This window comes from Pan troglodytes, chromosome 9, assembly GCF_028858775.2.
Source record: "Pan troglodytes isolate AG18354 chromosome 9, NHGRI_mPanTro3-v2.0_pri, whole genome shotgun sequence".
NCBI classification, from domain to species: Eukaryota; Metazoa; Chordata; class Mammalia; order Primates; family Hominidae; genus Pan; species Pan troglodytes.
In genome coordinates this window covers 113,727,986-113,751,918 of record NC_072407.2, presented here as the reverse complement: position 1 = coordinate 113,751,918, position 23,933 = coordinate 113,727,986, and the positions used below count along the sequence as shown (strand labels likewise).

The 23,933-nt window shown below is 42.3% G+C and overlaps 1 protein-coding gene across 8 annotated transcripts in view; it reads left to right on the top strand.

Annotated features, from left to right (window-relative positions):
* The first annotated feature begins 1,644 nt into the window (after nt 1-1,644).
* Nucleotides 1,645-23,933, top strand: part of PPP2R1B (protein phosphatase 2 scaffold subunit Abeta) — a 42,634-nt gene continuing 20,345 nt past the window's right edge. For 2 of the 8 annotated variants that reach the window (XM_016919871.4, XM_024346826.3), the window contains exons 1-11: nt 1,646-1,819; nt 2,684-2,774; nt 3,165-3,265; nt 7,003-7,235; nt 8,107-8,254; nt 12,606-12,761; nt 12,962-13,076; nt 13,486-13,556; nt 14,473-14,607; nt 15,716-15,889; nt 20,033-20,093. In XM_016919871.4, the coding sequence (XP_016775360.2) occupies nt 1,706-1,819; nt 2,684-2,774; nt 3,165-3,265; nt 7,003-7,235; nt 8,107-8,254; nt 12,606-12,761; nt 12,962-13,076; nt 13,486-13,556; nt 14,473-14,607; nt 15,716-15,889; nt 20,033-20,093 (1,399 nt within the window). In that variant the 5' untranslated portion in view covers nt 1,646-1,705. 8 annotated transcript variants of the gene reach the window in all.

Sequence of the window (23,933 nt, the reverse complement as noted above, 5' to 3'; positions counted from 1 at the left end):
AATACTGGGTTGTAAGGTGGTCACCCAAATAATTCAGAATATGCTTATACAAATCTAAAAAATATGAAAATGAAAATAAAATTAAAACCCTAGAGAATACATTCGCAGACATAATTTGAGAAAAACTGTTCAGGTCTGCTGGTTCCCAAACTTTCATTACTATCAAAGGCTCTAGCTACTGTGCTTACTTCCAAGAACCCCATTTATTTATTTATTTATTTATTTATTTATTTATTTATTCATTCATTCATTCATTCATTCAAAGGCTCTATTGTGCTTACTTCCAAGAACCCTATTTATTTATTTATTTATTTATTTTAGAGACGGGGTCTCACTCTGCCGCCCAGATTGGAGTACAGTGGTGCGATCCTGGCTCACTGCAACCTCTGCCTCCCGGGCTCAAGCGATTCTCATGTCAGCCTCCCGAGTAGCTGGGACTACAGGCTCCCGTCACCAGCCCAGCTAATTTTTGTATTTTTTAGTGGAGACAGGGTTTCACCAAGTTGGCCAGGCTGGTCTCGAACTCCTGGACTCAAGTGATCCGCCCGCCTCGGCCTCAGAATCCCATGTTTTAAAGAAGTTTGTCTCCTACACTGCATTTATAGTTTTATTAATCAGGCACATAGAATTACCATTTCGGAGCTTGTGATCACCATATGTAGTTATCACTCCAAGCTGCTTAAATTCCAGTCTAAAACAAACAAAACATTCTAATTATTCTGTGCTACCCTGACAAGGGTAAGTGAAAACTTTCCATTCAGGTTTGTAAGAACGAGCTCCCAGACCTCCACCTCTTCCCCTTGCTGCCTCTGAGGACTCTTGGAGGTCTAGGGAGGCCAGTTTGGGTTTTCTTGCTCAAGCAAAGTAGCCACCCCACCCAATTTGGAAGGATTAAAGCTTGTCCTAGTTTTGCTTCATTGTTGTACTTCTAGCATGCTAAAAAGCTAAAAAATGGGAGGAAGAAAATACAACAGAAGGCACCATTCCAGTACCAAACTGAAAAGAAACACAAAAACAAGAGAGCAGCATGTTTTTAACAGCTTGCGTGGAAAAAATATTGACTGGGGAGTTTGGACAGCACTGTTCATTTTCTCTCACCGCCCGCGTTATTTGTCTTACGGAGCAGGAGCCAGATACCATTCTGGAGAAAGAGCCGCGGGAAGAGGTGGAGGGGTTCTGTGGAAGTTTGAGTCTGAGCGGAGAAATTAGGGCTGGAGATCCAGTGGCTCAGGGCCAGGAAGAAGTCAGGGGAGGTGCTAAAGCCTTTTTCCTCCTGGCCTCGGGCACTCTCTTTGGTCCGCCTGAGTCTTAAGAGGGCACAGCGCAGACCATTCAGGTAGGTTCCTGGCTCCTTCAGACTACAACGAGCTGGATGAATCCCTGTCCCTGTTTCTTTCGGCTGGGGAAAGGACGCAGGGGTTCCATTCGCTTTCTCAGCCCACCCGTCTTCTTGAGTTCAGACCTACAACTCCTGCAGTGGGGGTCGGAAGGGAGCCTTAATCATCGGGACAGAAACTCGGCTCCCCAACTTCGGCTAAACCCGCGTGGCGGCCTTGGTCCCTACTGCCTGGGCGCGGGGCGGGGCCTGGGCGCGGGGCGGGGCCTGGGCGCGGGGCGGGGCCTGGGCGCGGGGCGGGGCCTGGGCGCGGGGCGGGGCCTGGGCGCGGGGCGGGAGGCGGTGACCAGCAGCAGGAGGAGAAAGAACATGGCGGGCGCATCAGAGCTCGGGACCGGCCCAGGAGCAGCGGGTGGAGATGGAGATGATTCGCTATACCCGATCGCGGTTTTAATCGACGAGCTCCGCAATGAAGACGTGCAGGTACTGGACTGAGGCCGGGGAGCCGAGGCGAGACCGGCTGGTCGCGTGGTAGAGAAGGGGGAAGGCCTGCGTCGCGGTGGGGGTGGCCGGGGTACTGAATGAGTCGGACTCGTAGCAGAAACTTGAAGGGGAGGCGGGGAATGCTCCGCGAGGGGCTGTGGTGACACGCCCCGACCCTCCCGGGTACCTCTCTAGTACCCTTGCTTCGGACCCCCTGAGGCGTCCGCCCGGAGCCTTGCCCTTCCCGGGCGGTTGTCGGGGAACCCGCTTCCCGCCTGGGCGCCCCATCCGGGCCGTGAGGTGGCCGCGTCTCGTGGGCGAGGGAGCAGGAGAAGCGCGGTGCCCGGCCGAGACGGGGCTGGAGCGGCTGAGGGGCGCAGGATGCCCAGAAGCCCTTTGAAGTGCCCCTGGATCCCTTCATCTCGGCTTGGAACTGGCTCGGCTTGTTGGGTAGAAAGCGGGGGTGGCATGGCCGATTAACCTGGACGAGTAGTTGTATCCGCTCTGCGGGAACTTTTCTTTGAAACCACAGGTGTTGTATTCAACCGTTTCACCTGCTTCACCACTGCCAAAGTGCTCTCTTTTTAAAATTATCTTACTTCCTAGGTGTTGTATTGTCTTTCATTCATTTCTCTTCCGGTCCCTTCTGAGTGTTTCTCCTGGGAAATCCTCCGCCGGCTAGTGAGGCCGAGTTACACTTCTTTTTCGAAGTCCTTATGAGCTTCCTTAACAGTAAAATCTAAATGAAAGGTTATCTTCATTCTTACCCCTGTGTCATAATTTCACCTGTTAGCACCTTTTGTCTTTTGATCTAAATTCAGCCGTTTCTTTACATTGTTCTTCTTTTTACTTTCTTTTCTGAAGCTCCGACTCAACAGTATTAAGAAGTTATCAACAATTGCCCTAGCACTTGGAGTAGAAAGGACCCGAAGTGAATTGTTGCCATTTCTTACAGGTATGTGAATCTTTGTTTAAAGAAAGGCAGGGACATTCCATTTTCCAGTAGCTTTCAACACTGACTTTTTTAGAGTTTGTTACCCACATTAAAATGAGCCAGGTGTTTTTTGTGCAAAAGAAACAGAACAGAGTATATTGTTAGTTGTGGCTAGATATATTCAAACATCAACCATTTAGCTATTGGGAAAGTAATTGATACGGGAGTATGAATTTCTAATTCGTTGTGCAAAGCAGATACAGGAAGACGGTTGAGAAGAAAGAAAATGCTGTTAGGATTTTGACTGGGTCACCTTCCTGGTCGCATAGTGAATCTGTTCCTAGTTTTGTGTCAGTGTCCACCTGTGGGAGAGCTATCCATGTTGATGAGTCCTGTTGTTGTCACTTCCAGATACAATTTATGATGAAGATGAGGTACTATTAGCTCTTGCTGAGCAGCTGGGAAATTTCACTGGCCTAGTGGGAGGTCCTGACTTTGCCCACTGTCTGCTGGTGAGTATTTATAAGCTGCCTACCCTCCTTCTACAACTTTTGCAGTATAAATGATACGTTGTTTGGTGATAGACACACTGCAGCATTTTTTATGCAGATCTTTTTATGGGCAGATAGTCATAATGTTAGTCATTGAGAGAATAAGTACTGTAGGCACTTTGCACTCAACTCCTTTTTTTTTTTTTCTGTAAATAAGAGAACTTCGTCCTCCTTTTCTGCGTCTGTAGACTTATTAGTTTAGATGTAGGGAGAAAAAGGGTTTGATTGTTTTTATGGTTCCCCCGCGCGATGTTGGAAGTCTTAATTCTCACCTAGCAGCATTTTGTCTTTGTCAGTTTAACTTTTGCTTCTGACTTTGTGAGTTTGATGAATTTAGTTCAATTTAATTGACATTTATTGAGAGTCTACTTTATCAGACACATCATAGTTTACAATGTTAATGTTGAAGACCAATGTGAGGGGGCTTGGTGGCACAAGCCTGTAGTACCAGCTACTCAGGAGGCTGAGACTGGAGGATCACTTGAGCCCAGGAGTTTGAATCCAGCCTGGGCAACATAGTGAGACCCCCATCTCCTAAAAAAAAAAAAAAGCACCAAAATGAATCTAATGAGGTCACTGCCTTTATGTGTCAGCAAATAATTACTGTGCCGTCTTAAATGGAAAGATATAAGTACCCACGAAATACCCACGTAATAGAAGGGAGAAAGGGATTCACTCCGGGTGATCAGGGAAGACCTTGGGAGATGATGTCTGAACTAGGTTTTAAAGGATGACTAGGAATTCAACAGTTGGACAAGGTAGGGGTGTATGTGTCAGAGCTTTGAATACTGGGTATGTAATACTGATTCTTGTGATTTCTGTCTCTAGTTCTGACTTTTCCATGGAACTCCTGAGGTAGATTGATTAATAGATAAGTATGAATATATATATATAGAGAGAGAGAGAGTTTTTTTTCTGTCTATGTATATAGGCCTATGCTTTTTTCTACTTGTATGTCAAACAGGTATTTCAAACTTAACATACCCAAAACAAAACTTAGCTTTATCCCCCAAATACACCTCTCATTTAGTTGTTCCACTTCAGTAAATGGTATCACTATCTTCCCACTTGCACAAGCCAAAACCTAGAATGTATTCTTGAATCCTCTGTGCCTTGTTCCACACATCTAATCCATTAGTAATTCCTATAGAGTCTACGTATATTTCAAATAAGTCCACTTTCTTCCATCCCTCCTATTACCAGCCTAGTCCAGACTGTCATCTTTCCTCTAGATTGCTGTAGTAGCTTCCTAGCAATGCTTTCCACTCTTGCCTCTCACCCGACTCTTACAGTTCACATCACCCAGCAGATGGCTCACTCTCTGCTATAGCTCTTAGAAAATCCAAATTCTGTACCTTAGCTTACAAGGCGTTTTATGACCCGCCTCTGTAGGATTATCATATGCCCAGTGGTACTGCATGAGAAGAGGTCACAGTAGGCAGGGAACAGACTGCAAAAGGCCTTGATAACCTCTTCCATTCACATTGGTCATCTTTCTGTTTTTTGAACTAACCAAGCTCATTATTCCCTTAGGACCTTTGCCCTAGGTCTTCCCTCTAATGAAAAGCTCTTTCAAGCTTTCTGTGGTTGGCTCCTTGTCATTCAGGGATCAACTTCAATGCATCTCCTCAGGGAGGTTTTCCCCAACCACTCAACTGAAAATAGCCTCACAGTCATCCCTTACTACATCATCCTACTCCTTTTTTCTATAGAGTACTCATCACCATCTACTTGTTTTCTTGATTGATTGTTGTCTTACTCCATTAGAATGTAAATGCCACTAGAGTGAGGAACCTTGTCTGCTTTGTTTCTTCTGTGTCCTCAATGCTAGAATACACCAATAATAATGTATTGAAAAAATGAGTTTCAGAGGCTTGGAAGCATGAAACAGGCTGGGTTCAAAACTGCTGGAGTGTGGCTGGGTGTGGTGGCTCACACCTGTAATCCTTGCCTTGGGAGGCCAAAGCAGCAGGAGGATTGCTTGAGGCCAGGAGTTCAAGATCAGCCTGGGCAACATAGACCCCAACACTTAAAAAAAAATAGCTGGGCATGATGTCATGTGTCTGAGTCCTAGCTATTCGGGACGCTGAGGCAGAAGGACGAGGAGTCTGAGGCCGCACTGAGCCATGATTGTGCCACTGCACTTCAGCCTGGGCAACAGAGCAAGACCCTGTCTCTTAAAAAAAAAAAAAAAAAGAACTGCTGGAGTGTGAAGTGTTGAGGCTGGGTAGGCAGAGTGGTCATCAAGGGCCAGGCAGAGTTCAAATCAAGAGACCACTCATAAGCAATTCTCAGGAGCATGGCCTCATCCTGTAGTAATGATAGCTATTATCCAGTGGTACTGCACGAGAGGGGGTTACAGTAGGCAGGGGACAGATCATGAAATGCCTTGGCAAGTGAGAAACAGTATCTTTTCAATGAGTTTCTGAAATACCTTCTAGGAAAGCTGAATGCTGTCTACCTGTGTGTATCAAACAATTTTTAAAATATGTTATTAGACACACTTCTTTTCTTTAACTCATTATGCTTCTGTTTCACTCTTGGTTAGTTCTATATGTGGGTTTTATGCTTTAAAATCTGTAGCTCATGGCATGTGTAGAATCTACCTGGACTACATGCAAACTCAGTAAGGCAGAGGTTCAGAGAGCCAGCCTGTTTACACTTTTTACTAGGCCATGCCATATTCAGTTACTGCTCTTAATCCAGACCATCCACCCCGTTTGGCTTCTTTTGTTTCTAAAGCTGTAAGCAAGGTGTCCTACCATCTCTGTACTTTACCTTTTTTTTTTGAGACAAGAGCCTCACTCTGTCACCCAGGCTCAAGTACAGTGGCACAATCTCGGCTCACTGCAACCTCTGCCTCCCGGGTTCAAGTGATTCTCATGCCTCAGCCTCCTGAGTAAGCTGGGTTTACAGGCGTGTGCCACCATGTCTGGCTAATTTTTGTATTTTTTGTAGAGACACGGTTCCACCATGTTGGCCAGGCTGGTCTCGAGCTCCTGACCTCAAGTGATCTGCCCACCTCGGCCTCCCGAGGGCTGGGATTACAGGTGTGAGCCACCGTGCCTGGCCAGTCTCTGTAGTTTTCACTTGATTGTTCTGTCAGAAACTCCTTTCTGCCCTGTGGCTAATGGAAAGTTGCTGAATGTGTTCTGAAAAAAGCAATTTTGCATTCAGCATTTTATAGGTTGGATAAAAGGATGGGATGGAGATGGTGGATAAGGGTTGCTTGCACCTCTAGGAATGGTGGAATGATACTGAAAAGGCTGTGGACTCAGTGACCTGACAAGCTGTTATCCTGTATTTGTGGTGCCTAACATTGGTCATAGTTTTGTACTTACTCTTGAGGAAATATACATGATCCTGTCTGAATTTGGCTATGTATCTTTTAAACCTAGTGATTCAGCTCACAGTAATATTAATATTGTGTCAAGTCTTTTACACTGTGTCATTTGTAGACACCATCTGGGAATTGCCATCTGGGACACGAGATCTTGGCTTTTCTACAGAAGTCGTGTCTTTGGGTTGGCCGCACCATATATTATCACTGTGTGAGCTGAAAGTAACCATTTGGTATGATGCAGCTAACATTCTGGTTACGTGTACCACCTCCCTTCAGTCACTTTAAAAGGTGATTATCTGTTTCTAACCTGATTCAATAAGTTTTCTTCTCTGGTTTTCCTTTTTAATCCATTCAGCCTCCTTTGGAAAATCTGGCAACTGTGGAAGAGACTGTTGTTCGTGACAAGGCTGTGGAGTCCCTGAGACAGATCTCCCAGGAGCATACTCCTGTTGCTCTGGAAGCTTATTTTGTACCTCTGGTGAAACGCCTAGCAAGTGGGGATTGGTTCACCTCTCGCACATCTGCATGTGGTTTGTTCAGCGTTTGCTATCCCAGGGCATCAAATGCTGTTAAAGCAGAAATCAGACAGTAAGCCATGGTATTTTTTTGCCTTGTTAAAGCAGAAATCAGGCAGTAAGCTATGAGTTATTTGGGATTACTGGGGACTTGTAGCTGACAATTTACATAGTACCTTGTTACCAATGAGTGGCTGATACTAGGATAGTAGGATTTATGACATCTTTTTTTTTTTTTTTTTTTTTAAGAGATAAGGTCTTTCTCTGTTGTCTAGGCTGGAGTGTGGTGGCACAATCATAGCTCACCGCAACCTTGAACTCTTGTGCTTAAGTGATCCTCCAGCCTCAGCCTCCAAGTAGCTAGGACTACTGACATACACTACTGCGCCTGGCTAATTTTTAAAAAAAATTTCTGGCTGGATGCAGTGGCTCATGCTTGTAATCCCAGCACTTTGAGAGGCTGAGGTGGGAGGATTGCTTGAACTCAGGAGTTCAAGACCAGCTTGAGCAACATAGTGAGACCTTGTCTCTACTAAAAAGAAAAAAATTAGCTGGGCATGGTGGGACCCGCCTGTATTTCTAGCTACTCAGAAGGCTGAGGTGGGAGTTCACTTGAGCCCCCCCCAAACAACAACAAAAATATTTTTGGCATATAGATAGGGTCTTGCTATGTTGCCCAGTCTGCTTTCAATTCCTGGCCTCAAGCAGTCCTCCTACCTGGGCCTCCCAAAGTGCTTTGATTACAGGTGTGAGGCACCATGCCTGGCCTATGATGTCATTTTTTATTATCCAGTTGAATATGTTTTATTTTTGTTACTTCTATAAGTAGAAGCTTAGTCACTGATTATTGTAAGATAAAACCTCTAAAAGTCTGTCTGTGTGTATGGGGGCAGGTTTATTCAGTGTTATTTGATGGGAAATACCTTCATTGTTTTATGTTGCAGGCAATTCCGTTCCTTGTGCTCAGATGACACACCAATGGTACGACGTGCTGCTGCTTCCAAATTGGGTGAATTTGCAAAAGTTTTGGAATTAGACAGTGTGAAAAGTGAAATTGTTCCACTGTTCACTAGTCTAGCTTCAGATGAACAGGTAAACTAACTCTTAGTATTTAAGGGACACAGATATGCTCCTTTCCTCTAAATTTTCAGAATTTCTTTGGGGAGTTTTAGTTTTCTTGTTAGGATTCTTTTTACAGAATTAGTGCTGATTCTGGCCTGGTTAAAGTGTAACATGCTCATCTCAATGTTCTTATGTTTCTTTCTTAACCAGACCATGATTTCTGTCTTACATTAGCAGCTGTTAAAAGAGCGGAGAGTCAGAGAGGAAATGGGAGCCATAATTAGAAAGGAAGACCAAAGCTGCATGGAGGGTAACATACCTTTGGGAATTGCTGGCTGTATTGTAATATGAGGGAGTAATGTTTCCTGGAATTTTTGACTTTTCAGATAAATAAGCTTAGAATGTGTTAGGAAAGCTATTTGACTCTCTGCTTCTTCTATAGTAGTGTATGGGATTGCTTCACATAATCGTATTCAATTCTGAAGATCTAGATCTCTTTGGTGTAGAAATAACAATAAAACAAGCAAACATCCAAATGAAGTACTTAATTTTTCTCTGCCTTTAAGTAGTTATGTGTATTAAGTAATTCAGTCCTTATAACAGCCCCATGAGATAGCCCATTTTACACATTACAAACAAAGGCACAGAAAGTTTAAGTAACTTGCTGAAGTTTGCATAGTTAGCAGTAGTGGAGTCAGAATTTGAATCTAGGTGGTTTGGCTCCAGAATTTGTGCCCTTCACAGCTAGGCTGTCCCGCTTCTCTGTAATGGTGCTTAATAGGATCAGCTCCCAGAGTTCCTGGACTCTAGAATAGTCCTTTTGGGCTTTTAATTTGCATGTTGCCTGCCCTAAGATCGCTTCATGTGTACAGGACCACAAGCCCCAGGACACATATTAATGAGTCTCATTTTCAGATCCTAAATCTAAAGATCTAAATCCTACTTTCAAAATAATTTAAAAATTATTAGAATTTTAATTCTAATAATAAATGTACAAAATAAATGTATAACTTAATGAACTATTAGAAGGTAATACCAACTTGTTAACGATCACCTATGATAGGAGACATCACTTTGACAGCCACTATCCCAGAATCCCTCCATGGATTCCCTTTCAAACACAATCTCTCTTTCCTCCTCCACTTGCCACTCCATTTCCTTAAGAGTAACATCCTGACTTTTATGGTAAGCGCAGCCTTCGTTTTCTTTGCACTTTTTCTTTTCTTTTCTTTTTTTTTTTAAAAGGAGTCTCACTCTGTCACCAGGCTGGAGTGCAGTGGTGCAATCTCGGCTTTCTGCAACCTCTGCCTCCCGGGTTCAAGCGATTTCTCCTGCCTCAGCCTCCCAAGAAGCTAGGACTACAGGTGCATGCCACCACGCCAAGCTAACTTTTGTATTTTTAGTAGAGACGGGGTTTCACCATGTTGACCAGGATGGTCTCCATCTCTTGACCTTGTGATCTGCCCACCTTGGCCTCCCAAAGTGCTGGGATTACAGGCGTGAGCCACCGTGCCCGGCCTTCTTTGCACTTTTATTACCTAAACGTTATAGTTTAAAACAGTGCTTTACAACAGAAATATAATGTAAGCTACCTGTTGATTTTAAGTTTTCTCCTGGCCATGTTTTTATAAGTAAAAAGAAATAGGTGAAATTAACAATATTTGTATTCGACCAAAATTTTCCAAAATCTTATTATTTGAGTGTAAATAATGTGTACCAGCCACATTTCAAGTCTCAGCATGAGATGATGATGGTAATAGGGTGGTAGTGAAGATGGAAAGGATTTGGATGTCAGTTTGGAAGTGGGATCAATAGGTTAGTATTATTGGATTGGATGAGTGGGAGAGGAATCAAGATCTCCTAGATTTTTTGCTTGAGCAACTGGGTGGATGATGGTGTCATCGTTAAGATAGAGAAAATTCTGGGAAGAGGAACAGGTGTAGGAGAGAAAATGAAGTTCTGGAAGAGAAGTAATTTTTTTTTTTTTTTTTGAGATGGAGTTTCACTCCTGTCGCCCAGGCTGGAGTACAATGGCGTGATCCCAGCTCACTGCAACCCCTGCCTCCCGGGTTCAAGTGATTCTCCTGCCTCAGCTTCCTGAGTAGATGGAATTACAGGCGCCTGCCACCATGACTGGCTAATTTTTTGTATTTTCAGTACAGATGGGGTTTCACTGTGTTGGGTAGGCTGGTCTCGAACTCCTGACCTTGTGATCTGTCCGCCTTGGCCTCCCAAAGTGCTGGGATTACAGGTGTGAGCCACTGCACCAGACCAGAGAAGTAATTTTTTAACAAATATGTATTAGCTTATATTTCAGTAGTTGATTAGCAGTCCCATGATTTAGCATCATTTTCGAAATCCAAAAATATCTGTGTAGTCACTACCAAGAACTTAGTCCTGTCTTTTTTAGCCTGTGCACCTGCATACAGAGGAATGTGTGTGTCTTTGGCATATAGTCAGTTATTGTTGATATACAGTTTCTAAGATTTGTAATATTTTGGAAGTTGGAGTCACTGTTATGTCTCTCAAGTATGTGTATATGTATATACGTAACTGTTATTGTACACACTTAAAATTTTTTACCTATTTCTCCTGGGTGCTAATGTTTACATGTATTAAGATTCTACCTTATATATGTATAATATACAAATCTACAGTCTCAATTTCTAATTTCTCATTGATGTTTCTTTTTTTTCGGTGGTTTTTTTTTTTGAGTTGGAGTTTTGCTCTGTCACCCAGGCTGGAGTGCAGTGGCGCGATCTCGGCTCACTGCAGCCTCTGCCTCCTGGGTTCAAGCAATTCTGCTGCCTCAGCCACCTGAGTAGCTGGGATTACAGGCACGTGCCACCACGCCTGGCTAATTTTTGTATTGTTAGTAGAGATGGGGTTTCACCATGTTGGCCAGGCTGGTGTTGAACTCCTGACCTCAGGTGATCCGCCTGCCTCGGCCTCCCAAAGTGCTGGGATTACAGGCATGAGCCACTGTGCCTGGCCCCTCACTGATTTGTCTTAATTGTGTATTTTCCACTTGCTCAAAGGACATAGGTGTCACGTTGACATTGGCTGTTTACATTTGGAAAGTTGAGTTCATTAATCCCATACTTTTCTAATTTCTGTGTTTTTCTAGCCACAGCTTCCTCAAAGTTATTCTGTCCTTGATCTTCGACATTTAAATCCAACTGATTTTTGTTTTTGATTTCTAACTTTTAATTGTTCTGTGTATTTCTTTCCAAGTCATTATCTTATGCTGCCTACACTCCTGTTACTGCCACCCTGATCTGAGTTTTTTGAAAACTAAGCTTTCTAAGTGATTTCCTTTACTCTTACTCTTACCTTTGTCCTAATCTGTTATAAATAACTTGTACAAATATTCTTTTCATTTTTATCCCTCAACTTTCTGTTATAGTAAGGCTTTGAAGGCATCATTAAAATGTTTTTTTTTCTTTTTTACTTAATTTTAAAATTTTCATTTCCTTTATAGAAACTCTGCATTCTAGCCAAGGTAATTACTTTGCTGTTTACTCATAGTACAAAGTCATTTCTATCTTTATGACTTTGACATGCCATTCCAGGCAAAGGGAGCAGCTCTTTCTTTTTTTTTTTTTTTCCTTTTTTTTTTTTGAGACAGAGTGTCACTCTGTCGCCCAGACTGGAGTGCAGTGGCGCAGTCTCGGCTCACTGCAAGCTCCGCCTGCTGGGTTCACACCATTCGCCTGCCTCAGCCTCCCAAGTAGCTGGGACTACAGGCACCCGCCACCACGCCTGGCTAATTTTTTTTGTATTTTTAGTAGAGATGGGGTTTCACCGTGTTAGCTAGGATGGTTTCCCTCTCCTGACCTCGTGATCCGCCTGCCGCAGCCTCCCAGAGTGCTGGTATTACAGACGTGAGCCACTGGGCCCGGCCAGGAGCAGCTCTTTCAAGATGTAAATACATGGCCAGGCGCAGTGGCTCACGCTTGTAATCCCAGCACCCAGCACTTTGGGAGGCCGAGGCAGGTGGATCATTTGAGGTCAGGAGTTTGAAACCAGGCTGGCCAACGTGGTGAAACTCTGTCTATACTAAAAATACAAAAATTAGCTGGGCGTGGTGGCTCCTGCCTGTAATCCCAGCTACTCGGGAGGCTGAGGCAGGAGAATCGCTTGAGCCTGGGAGGCGGATGTTGGAATGAGCCGAGATTGTGCCACTGCACTCCAATCTGGGTGACAGAGTGAGACCCTGCCTCAAAAAAAAAAAAAAAAAAGAAAAAGATGTCAAGACGTGAAACTATATAAGGTGTGGCAGTCTTGGTGGTGTTAATTTTTTTAAACACCCGCACCACCCCACAGCAGTTCCCCATGGGTCTCAGTAAATGTCTGAATTACAGAAATTTTGTTCCTTTAGGATTCAGTGCGCCTCCTTGCTGTGGAAGCTTGTGTCAGTATTGCCCAGTTATTGTCTCAGGATGACCTTGAGACTTTGGTGATGCCTACACTTCGACAAGCAGCAGAAGATAAATCTTGGCGCGTTCGCTATATGGTGGCTGACAGATTTTCAGAGGTAAAGTGATCATTTTTAAGTACTAAGGAAATAAACCTGAAAACACATAGATTTGCTGTGGTACCCAAAGTTTCTGAATTAATTCTTTTCAATGGGAAGTGCTGTGGCAAAAATATGTACTTACAGATTGCACAATTTTGTTTTGTTCTTGTTAATTCTTTTGTTAGTATACATTAAAACCCGTTCAAATTCTTTTATAGCTCCAGAAAGCCATGGGTCCTAAAATCACCCTAAATGACCTCATCCCCGCCTTTCAGAACCTACTTAAAGACTGTGAAGCTGAAGTCCGGGCAGCTGCTGCCCACAAAGTAAAAGGTTAAGGAGTTCAATTTATGTTGGAACATGTGTCATTCATTTTGGTGCATTTTTTTTGTTAGTCAATTTTGCATGTTTTTTGTTCTAGAATGTTTTTAAAATACATAGGGATGTTTTTAGTGTGTGGAAATGTTACATTGTCACTTAAAGATAGTCTCTTTATATTTAAAACCAAGAAATCATTTTGTCTTGTTTTTGTAAAAAAAAAAAATGCCTTTCACGTTGGATTGGTGTGATACGCAATGGCATAGAGAGTTCACGAAAAGTTTATTTAGAACAAGAGCTGTTTTCCTTATTTGCTTAAACATATAATTTAATTGAAATTATTGATAAACCTGGTTAAATGTCCTCATTTGGCTCTTTGTAAATGGCCCTGTGAAAGCATTCTTTTTTTCTATTTATCTTTTAGAACTTGGTGAGAACTTGCCCATTGAAGATAGAGAGACCATAATTATGAATCAAATTCTGCCTTATATAAAGGTAAACCTGACTTTATTTTGTTTCACTCTGATTTATATGAAGGTAAACCTTAATCTCATTTTTGTTTGTTTGTTTACCTTAAAGCTCTTTGAGTTTAAAGGTTGACAGGGAATGAATGGGGAAGATGTGTTAATGTGCAACATTGTTATTCATCACTTTTTAGCCCATTGTAATTGTAAACTGCTCTTTGGTGCATAGGTTTATGTTACCTAACAAGTAGTCTGAGGAAACATTATCAACTAATCAATATTGAAATAGTGCTGTCTTTAAATTCCTTGGGGTCAGACATGGTGGTACATGCCTGTAATCCAAGCACTTTGGGACGCTGAGGTGGGAGGATTTCTTGAGCCCAGGAGTTTGAGACCAGCCTGGGCAACATAGTGAGACCCCATTGCTACAAAAAATACAAAAATTAGTTGAGCCTGGTGGCATGCACCTGTAGTACCAGCTACTTGGGAGTCTGAGGTGGGAGGATTGCTTGAGCCCAGGAGGTTGAGATGGCAGTGAGCTATGATCATGCCACTGTACTCCAGCCTAGGTGACAGGGTGAGACACTGTCTCAAAAAAAAAAATTAGGCCAGGCATGGTGGCTCACACCTGTAATCCCAGCGCTTTGAGAGGCCAAGGTAAGAGGATTGCATGAACCCAGGAGTTCAAGACCAGCCCTGGCAATGTAGTAAGAACCTGTCTCTGGAAAAAATGAAAAAAATTAGCCAGGCCTGGTGGTGCATGTCTGTAGACCCAGCTACTCTGGAGGCTGAAGTGCTTGAGCCTGGGAGGGTGAGGCTGCAGTGAGCCAAGGTCACGCCACTGCACTCCAGCCTGGGCAACAGAGCAAGACTCTGTTTCCCAGAATAATGGTATGGAAGTTTCTGTTGTCTTGTAATAAAGGCTTTTAATTTCGATTTTATTTTAGGAATTAGTATCCGATACCAATCAACATGTCAAATCGGCTCTAGCTTCTGTAATTATGGGATTGTCTACTATTTTGGGCAAAGAAAATACCATTGAACATCTTCTACCTCTTTTCTTAGCTCAGTTAAAGGATGAGGTGGGTCTTGCTTTATGTTCTGTTGCCTTTGATAGTAATTTGATTTTATTTGATTTTGGTTTAGGGTTTCATTAAAATAGAACCCCCAAAAAGAAAATGGGTAAAAAAATCATAACTTATTTTAAACCAATGACACCTGTGATTTTGGGTATGGGGTTATAGGTTCCTCAGAAAGTGGGCAAAAGTACCCATTAGAGTAAACCTAGAAATATCTGTTTATCATCTTTACCTGATTTTTGCTTTATACTCCCTGGTTTCTTTAAAGCTAATGTGTCTTTGTTTAAAAAGTTTCATTTATTTAAGTTTAAATATAGTATCAAAAATTATAATGATACCTAATATTTACTGAGTAATTACTACATGGCAAGCATGAGCCTTAGTGCTTTGCATGTATTTTTACATGCAATTCTCACAACAATCCTATGAGGTAGGTCTTATTATTATCCCTTTTTGTTTGTTTGTTTGTTTGTTTTGTTTTTTGAGACGGAGTCTTGCTCTGTCGCCCAGGCTGGAGTGCAGTGGCGCAATCTGCTCACTGCAAGCTCCGCCTCCTGAGTTGATGCCATTCTCTTGCCTCAGCCTCCTGAGTAGCTGGGACTACAGGCGCCTGCCACAGCACCCAGCTAATTTTTTGTATTTCTAGTAGAGACGGGGTTTCACTGTGGTCTCGATCTCCTGACCTCGTGATCTGCCCGTCTCGGCCTCCCAAAGTGCTGGGATTACAGGTGTGAGTCACCGCGCCCGGCCAGTTATCCCATTTTACAGATGAGAAAGCTGAGGCATAGAGGGTTAAAGTAACTTGAGCAAGGTCTTTCAACAATGACAGATCTGAAATTTGAGTGCATCTGATTTAGTTCCAGAGATTATGCTCTTTACCATCTTACGGACTTTTCTTGTAGTCTTTAGTATTACGGACTTTTAATTGAAATTTCTGATTAAGATCATTTATGTTCCTTGAGTTATTTATGTACTCACTATTATTTCTTCAAGATTATCCATTTTTTTTTCACCTGAGTCTTACCTCACCTTTTATCTTACCCTGACAGGAGACTGTTGGGCAGAGTACTTGATTTTTATATGTGGTCTTTTGGGGCTTGTGTACTTGCAGTGTCCTGAAGTTCGTTTGAATATCATCTCCAATTTGGATTGTGTAAATGAAGTGATTGGAATCCGTCAGCTCTCTCAGTCTCTCCTTCCTGCCATAGTGGAGCTGGCAGAAGATGCCAAATGGAGGGTCCGCCTGGCCATCATTGAGTATATGCCGCTGCTGGCAGGCCAGCTGGTGAGTATGTGTTGCTCCATGAACTGCAGGGTAGTGTCAGATAGTGACAATTTACCATGGCAAGTAGGAGGCCTAGTAGCCTGTATGCTTATGTTTGTTTAGATGCATGAAAGTATGGCCTTGTTCTTGTTACCTATAGGATGGTTTTTATGTTTGTTAGTGCATACATTTCTTTTCTTTTAAGATGGAGTTTCACTGTTGTTGCCCAGGCTGGAGTGCAATGATGCAATCTTGGCTCACTGCAACCTCCACTTCCTGGGTTTAAGCGATTCTCCTGTCTCAGCCTCCCAAGTAGCTGGGATTACAGGAATATACCACCACACCCAGCTAATTTTGTATTTTTAATAGAGATGGGGTTTTACCATGTTGGTCAGGCTGGTCTTGAATTCCTGACCTCAGGTGATTCACCCGCCTCAGCCTCCCAAAGTGCTGGGATTCCAGGCGTGAGCCACTGCATCTGGCCTATTAGTGCATACATTTCTAACAAAAAGGTATAGGTTGAGTATCCCTCATCTAAATACGCTTGGGACCAGCATGTTTGGGACCAGAAGTGGATTTTGGAATATTTGCATTATAAATATTTACTGGTTGAGCAGCCCAAATTCAAAAATGCAAAGTCCAGAATGCTCCAATGAGCGTTTCCTTTGAGCATCATATCAGTGCTCAAAAAGTTTTGGATTTTGGAGCATTTCACATTTTGGATTTTTGGATTTGGGATGCTTAATCTGTATTACAGAAACATATTTCACCTCATCACCACCAAAAAACAAAGCCATAGAATAATCAGTTTCTTGGTATATATAATGTAAATTTTATAATATTTAATGCCTTTGTGACTTAAGAAATGTTTAACTGAGAAGAAAAGGGATTATGGTTTTAGGGTAAGTCTGCTGTGATTTTTGCTCAAGGAAACTTCCCTGTTTGCCTTGTATTCTAAGCAAAATGTCCCTAGGTACCACTTGCCCTACATTCTGATTAAAGGGAGTTGAGGAATCACCATATAGAAAAGAAGTATTGAAAGGCCGGGCACAGTGGCTGACACCTGTAAACCCAGCACTTTGGGAGCCAGAGGCAGGCGAATCACTTGAGGCTAGGAGTTCCAGACCAGCCTGGCCAACATGGTGAAACCCCATCTCTACTAAAAATACAAAAATTAGCTGGGCACGGAGGTGCACACCTGTAATACCAGCTACTCGGGAGGCTGAGGCAGGAGAATCGCTTGAACCCAGGAGGCGAAGGCTGCAGTGAGCCAAGATTGCACTACTGCACTGCAGCCTGGGCAACAGAGTAAAACTTTGTGTCAAACAAAACAAAACAAAACAAAAACAAAAACTGAAGCTTGTAATGTTAGTATTTTGGTCAAAGTCCACATTATCACATTATCTGTTACTGTTTGAGTTTCGTGATCAGTGTTACCCTAACTAATACCATGTTAGTTAAAATTTCAAAGCTGGGTTTTATAGCCACATCGTTTCCTTTTTTTGAGTAGGTGGCCTAGACAGTTCTAAGTTTGATGTACCTTCATCCCTGTTGGTAGCACTTATTACAGAGTATTGTAATTGTCTGTTACAGTCTAGTTGGAGAGATGGGTGATCTCTTTTAGGGCAGGGACTGTATTTTATTTCCAGTCCCTACCATAGTGCCCGTCATTAATTAGGCACTTAACATTTTTTATTTTGGGGGCAGGGTCTTGCTGTTGCCCAGGCTGGTCTTGAACTCGTGGCCTCAAATGATCCTTCTGCCTCGGCCTCTTGAGTAGCTGATAATAGGCATGAGCCACTGTGTATAGCCAACATTTGTTGATTGTTGAGTATTTTTTGAGAAAGATGTGTCAGTTTACTATTGACATCGCTACAGTTTGTTTCCCCTTCCTCACTCCCACTTCCATTCCTTTCAGGTCACAACATATGGAATTTATTTTTTCTTGTCTTGAACCCCTGAATTTGTATTTTTAATTTTAGTACATTTAGTTTATGAACATGCAATTTGTGGATGTCTGTGGCATTATATGTTTTATAAAATTGAAAGTGTCCGATTCTTTGAAAAGTATACCAGAGGTATTAGTGCATGGCAAATGGGATCAGGTGAAGTTATTTTGTCATCCTTTTTGTCTGTCACTCCCAAGTGCTATGGGTCATCTTCTCTTCACTGGTGATTGTCATGGATCTACTTTTCAGAGTGGAGAGGAGCAGTGATTAACTGATTTGCTGAAGACCAAAACTATCTGGAAGGGAGGGTGCATTTTAGTACCATTTCTTTTAACCTCTGCTCCTTCTAGACCTGGAAAGTTTCCCAGGGTTGCTAGCTCTATAGAGAGCAGTGTGAAAGCAAGGCAGATGGTGTCTTTGGCTGACTTACACCTGTCTGGCAGGGGTGACATGCCTCAGTCATGAACATTTTGCTTTACAATTTTAACTTCTTGTTAGTATATATATTCTCCTTAATTTCTCTTCATATCTAAATATTTTTATATCAGATAGTCATTTTATAAAATTCTCTCAAGACTTTATGTATGACCTGGCTTGTGGACGATGTTAAGTAAGTGTAAAGTTAAACTACAAAAACTGGAAAATAGGCCAGGCGTAGTGGCTCACGCTTGTAATCCCAGCACTTTGGGAGGCCTAGGTGGGTGGATCACCTGAGGTCAGGAGTTCGAGCCCAGCCTGACCAACATGGTGAAACCCCATCTCTACTATATAAAAAATTTAGCTGGGTGTGGTGGTGGGCGCCTGTTACTTGGGAGGCTTCTTGGGAGGCTGAGGCAGGAGAATTGCTTGAACCCAGGAGGCGGAGGTTGTAGTGAGCTGACATTGCACCACTGTACTCCAGCCTGGGCGACAGAGAGAGATTCCGTCTCAACAACAACAACAACAACAACAACAACAAACTGGAAAATAAAAGTTAATTAAAACTGAAGGAAAATTCTCAACCTGAAATGAAAAAGAAATCTTGGCTGACGTAATCTAAGTGTATGCCAAAATTTGTTCATTATGATCTTTTAGTACAAAGCAATTTTGGGCCAGGTGCGGTGGCTCATGCCTGTAATCCCAGCACTTTGTGAGGCTGAGGCGGACGGATCATCTGAGTCAGGAGTTAAGAGACCAGCCTGGCCAACATGGTGAAACCCTGTCTCTACTAAAAATACAAAATTAGCTGGGCATGTGCTGCATATCTGTAATCCCAGCTACTCGAGAGGCTGAGGCAGGAGAATCACTTGAACCCGGGAGGTGGAGGTTGCAGTGAGCTGAGATTGTGCCACTGTACTCCAGCCTGGGCAATAGAGTGAGACTCCGTCTCAAAAAAAAAAAAAAGCTATTTTGTCTTATTCAATCACTATTTTCAAAGCACTGACACATTATATTACCTCTCTTTTTTTAAAATATAGAATCACCAGTCAGGAACTTCTTAGAGTTCAAAGAAGCAAGACTGTAAATGTGTAGACCCCAGAAGGGAGGCACTAGGAAAGTGTGTCACAGCATTCTCCATGTGGTGTGGAAGCCCCGGGGTTAGAGGACTGTGTAAATCTGCTCCCGGAGCCCATCCCCAGCCTGCACTGAAGTGGCCACCTGTTGACAGTCGGGAGGAACAGGGCTGGGAGAGCAAGCCATGCCTGGGCCATATGCCCTGTAGTCCTGGGCCTGCTTTATTCTCCCTCCAGGGCTTTCTCCTGTTGTCTCGAAAATACTCTCTTTAACTGGGGATATCTCTATGTCTTGAGGTCAGTTGCTTTATCCTTAAGGATTTGTCATAATAGTAACCAAAAAGGGAAGACGATTGAGATTACTGACAGGTGTTTTCCTGGGTAATTCATTTTTACAGGTAATCCAGATTTGCTTGGCAGACCATACACAGTGCATTCTTCCTGCTCTTTTGCAGTGTTGTGGCTGACTTCTGGCCACCCTGTTCTCTTTTACCTAGCAGGGCCTATGCTGGCTCACGTATGCTTTTTTTTTTGTTTATGATTTCCGTCCAATAAATAGATTTATGGTTTGTTTGTAATTCCTGTGGTGTTTCTATCTCTTTTACTTATTTATTTGGAAACAAGTTTTTTTAGCCTTCAGGTAACCTTGGTGTAATGTAAATAGACCATCTTTATTTCTGAATTTTGGCAATGTATGTTAATGGAATCTTCTGTATCTGTAGGGTGTGGAATTCTTTGATGAAAAGCTGAATTCTTTATGTATGGCTTGGCTCGTGGACCATGGTGAGTAGATAAAAACAGATTATTGAAAGCCCATATATCCATGATTTTCATATATTTCCTTTTAGAAAGGAATCTCAGTCTGACCAGATATTTTGCCTTAATATTGTAGGAATGAAGAAAGGCTCTAATTAAAGTTTAATCTTCTGAATATAAATTTGACGTTTCTACCAATTTTTTGTATCTTAGATTTTATTTTCTCCATTAAACAATTTATTTGCATTATTTTCTTACTCAATCTATTACATTATCTTCAGACCATCTCTTTTATATATCTACTTACTCCTCCCTTATCTGAAGATCCTCTTTTTGACCATCCTGTAATTGGTGTCTTCAGCAGCTATATACTAGGTTGGATAGAGATTGGAATCAGATGAAAAGCCTGGGTGGGAGAAATGGCTACTTGGCTTTTTGAGGTGACATAGAAGAGGAGATCTACAGTGAGACAGTAGAGGATTCTTAGGTGTGGGAAACACTAGCTTTGCCATAGGGATAGAGAGGGCCTGGATTTCTGGTTTGGGTGAAAGGAAGGCTTACTGCTTGTACTCTCACTGCTGCTGCTACAATGCTAGGAGAGGGTGAGCTCAGGGCAGGTCAGATAGGACAGCAGGAATGAGCAAGTGACTTCCTGGTGAGGCTTCAGGTAGAGGTATATGTGTGTATCCCCTTGTGTGCCAGGCAGCAGTGGGTGACAGATGTACCGTCTCTGCCAGATCCCAGGTCCAGACTTGACAGCTTCAGTGTTGTCTTAGACCTGTTTCGATGAGTGTGAGTGCCCCTATGGGGTCATGTGACATTGTCCTTGAGCTTTGTTTCCATGTTTTGGTGGATATAATAGATAACCTGAGTCAGTTCCACAGTATCTTTTATATACTTGATATATGTATTTAGTGTATCTCTTTGTTCATCTATGGGTGCTTATGCCTGGAAATTTGGGAGGAATGAGGATATTTGTGTCTGCTTATACGTGTGGGTGGTTTTGTTAAAGGCATATTTGCATCATATGGAGGATCATATGGTTAAGAGTGTGAAGAGGAAGGATGTGAAAAAATATGTGAAAATGTATAAGGGCTTATATATGTGGGTATTTCCAGTGTTTTCAAACTGGATTGTAGACTTCTTTATTTCTCTTTTTCTTCTCTAAAGTTATCTTATTGTGGCCTATTTATTTCTTTTTAAATAAAATTAAAATTTGGCAAATCATAGGAAAGAAATACCACTTTTAAAAAAAATGTTTATGTTATATCTGATAAATATTTGACGTTACTGGGAATGGTGCATCCTAGCAAATCATTCTGTGCTTTTTTAAATTTTATTTTACTTTAAGTTCTAGGATACATGCATAGAACATGCAAGTTTGTTATGTTACATAGATATACATGTGCCATGGTGGTTTGCTGCATCTATCAACCTGTCGTCTAGGTTTTAAGCCCCACATGCATTAGGTATTTGTTCTAATGCTCTCCCTCCCCTCGCCCCTCACCCCCTGATAGGCCTCAGTGTGTGATGTTCCCTTCCCTGTATTCATGTGTTCTGATTGTTCAACTCCCACTTATTAGTGAGAACATGTACTGTTTGGTTTTCTGTTCCCGTGTTAATTTGCTGAGAATGATGGCTTCTAGCTTCATCCATGTCCCTGCAAAGGACATGAACTCATTCCTTTTTTATGGCCGCATAGTATTCCGTGGTGTATATGTGCCACATTTTCTTTATCCAGTCTGTCATTGATGGGCATTTGGGTTGGCCTCAAGTCATTCTATGCTTTCTTTAAAAGTTGGCATTTTAGATTAAGATGGTGTTTTATTTTGAGGAATTTTTAAAGTTCTAATATTCCACAAAGAATTAAATTCCTGGCACCCTTTCTCTGTAAGATTGTCTTCTTTATGCAACTTGATTACTCCTTCCTCTTTTCGGATTTTCTCTTTCAGTTTGGGAGCAGGAGAAACCCTTGTTTATTTCACTGCAGCAGCATGCTGAAGTGGGGACTGCAAGAGTTCCATGAACCAATGAAATAACAGCTCTGAAATTGTTCTGTACTTAATCACAGGAGCTTTTTTGCTTTTGCATTTCAGATAAGTGTTATATAATGATCACTGGATCAGTTAGAGTTTTTGAAACTTTTCCCCTAGTTAGGTAACTACTAAAAGAACATTGTGAAAATTCCAGAGAAGTATAAGGAAGAAAGTATCACTCACCTATATTCCTGTGGTTGAGTAGACAGTTTTGATCAGAGGGAGGAATGTAGAAGGGAAATTTATTTATTTATTATAGGAGAAAGGAGAAGGTATCAGTTATTGAGCATAGATAGACATTCAAAGAAACCTTGCAGGTCAGCCAGGCCTTGAGAGGAGATGGGGAGAGAGAAAGAGACAGAAATAGACAAAAGAAAACAGGCAGAACTCTGGAATGGTTTGCATTCTTCTGAAAACAGTCAGAGGAACCAAGAACATAGTAGGCATCTGGCCAAGTAGAGTTCAGTGCAGTTAAGGTCTTGGTCAAGGCTATGCATGTGTGTTCCCCAGTCTCTGGTTTTTCTGGCAGTAGAGATCCCTTCCTATGGTAATGGCATTATGATAAAAATCTAAAGCGTGTTAAAAAAAATAGTAATTTGCTGAGCATGGTGGCTCATGCCTGTAATCCCAGCACTTTGGGAGGCTGAGGCGGGTGGATGACTTGAAGTTAGGAGTTCGAGACCAGCCTGGCCAACATGGTGAAACCCTGTCTCTACTAAAAACACAAAAATTAGCCAGGTGTGTTGGCGGGCGCCTGTAATCCCAGCTACTCAGGAGGCTGAGGCAGGAGAATTGCTTGAACCCAGGAGGTGGAGGTTGCAGTGAGCCGAGATCTTGCCACTGCACTCCAGCCTGAGAGACAGACTGAGGCTCTGTCTTAAAAAAAAAAAAAAATTAGAGGAGAAGACACAAATACTCTAGCTATCTCCTCTTTAGTGGGGAGGACAGGGAAGGGTTTGGGCCAAAGACAAAGACTATGGATATGAAGGGAAGGAATCTGTATTACAGTAAAACAGTTGACTTGAGTTTGCTCCTTAGTGCATCTGAGTCTTACCGAAAGGTTGCTTCTCCTGTAGACTGTCAGTTTAAGTGTTGATAATCAGTTGTATGGTCACTTGTCTATGCTGTCTTGCTTGTTCTCAACATCATTGCCCAGAAGGATCTATGAATAGAAGAAGTTGCCTATTTCTTGGTTGGAGGCTTCTATAAATTGCCTAGGACTGGGACTGTGGCTTGGATAGCTATTCCTGCCCTTCCTATCATCCCAGGAAGGTTGGGCCCACCTGAGGAGAGAAGTAGAATAAGGAATTAGTACCTACCACCCTCGATTTGTTAATCTGAGCCCAAATTTTGAGTCTTACTGGATCTGTAAAGTGAAGTAACACCAGGCTTGTTTTTGTTCAGTGCTGTATATAGCAACTAATGGTGAGAGGATTGTAGCTGAGACCTTTATTATCTAGCTTTATGTCTTTGATAAATGATCAAAGGATATAGGGAATTATTAGATGTTAAGGCAGGCACATTGATTCAAAGACATTTGACATCTTGTTTCAACCTAAGCATTTTCATGGAGAGGAAGCAAGTCAGTCTGATGTTTGTATTTGCTGTTGTATAGATGACCACAGTGGCCTCTACACCATTTCCTTGATGTCTTTCTCAGTCAACGTCGCTTCTCCGTGATGTTGCTGGAATAATCTTGCTAAAATTCCACATTGGTCATCAGGTCACAAGTTTGCTTTAAAAACCCATCACTGTTTTTCCTAATCAAATCTAAGTCTTTCATAATGCTCTGCAGTCTGGGTCCACCCTAATTGTCTAACTTAGAAGTCTC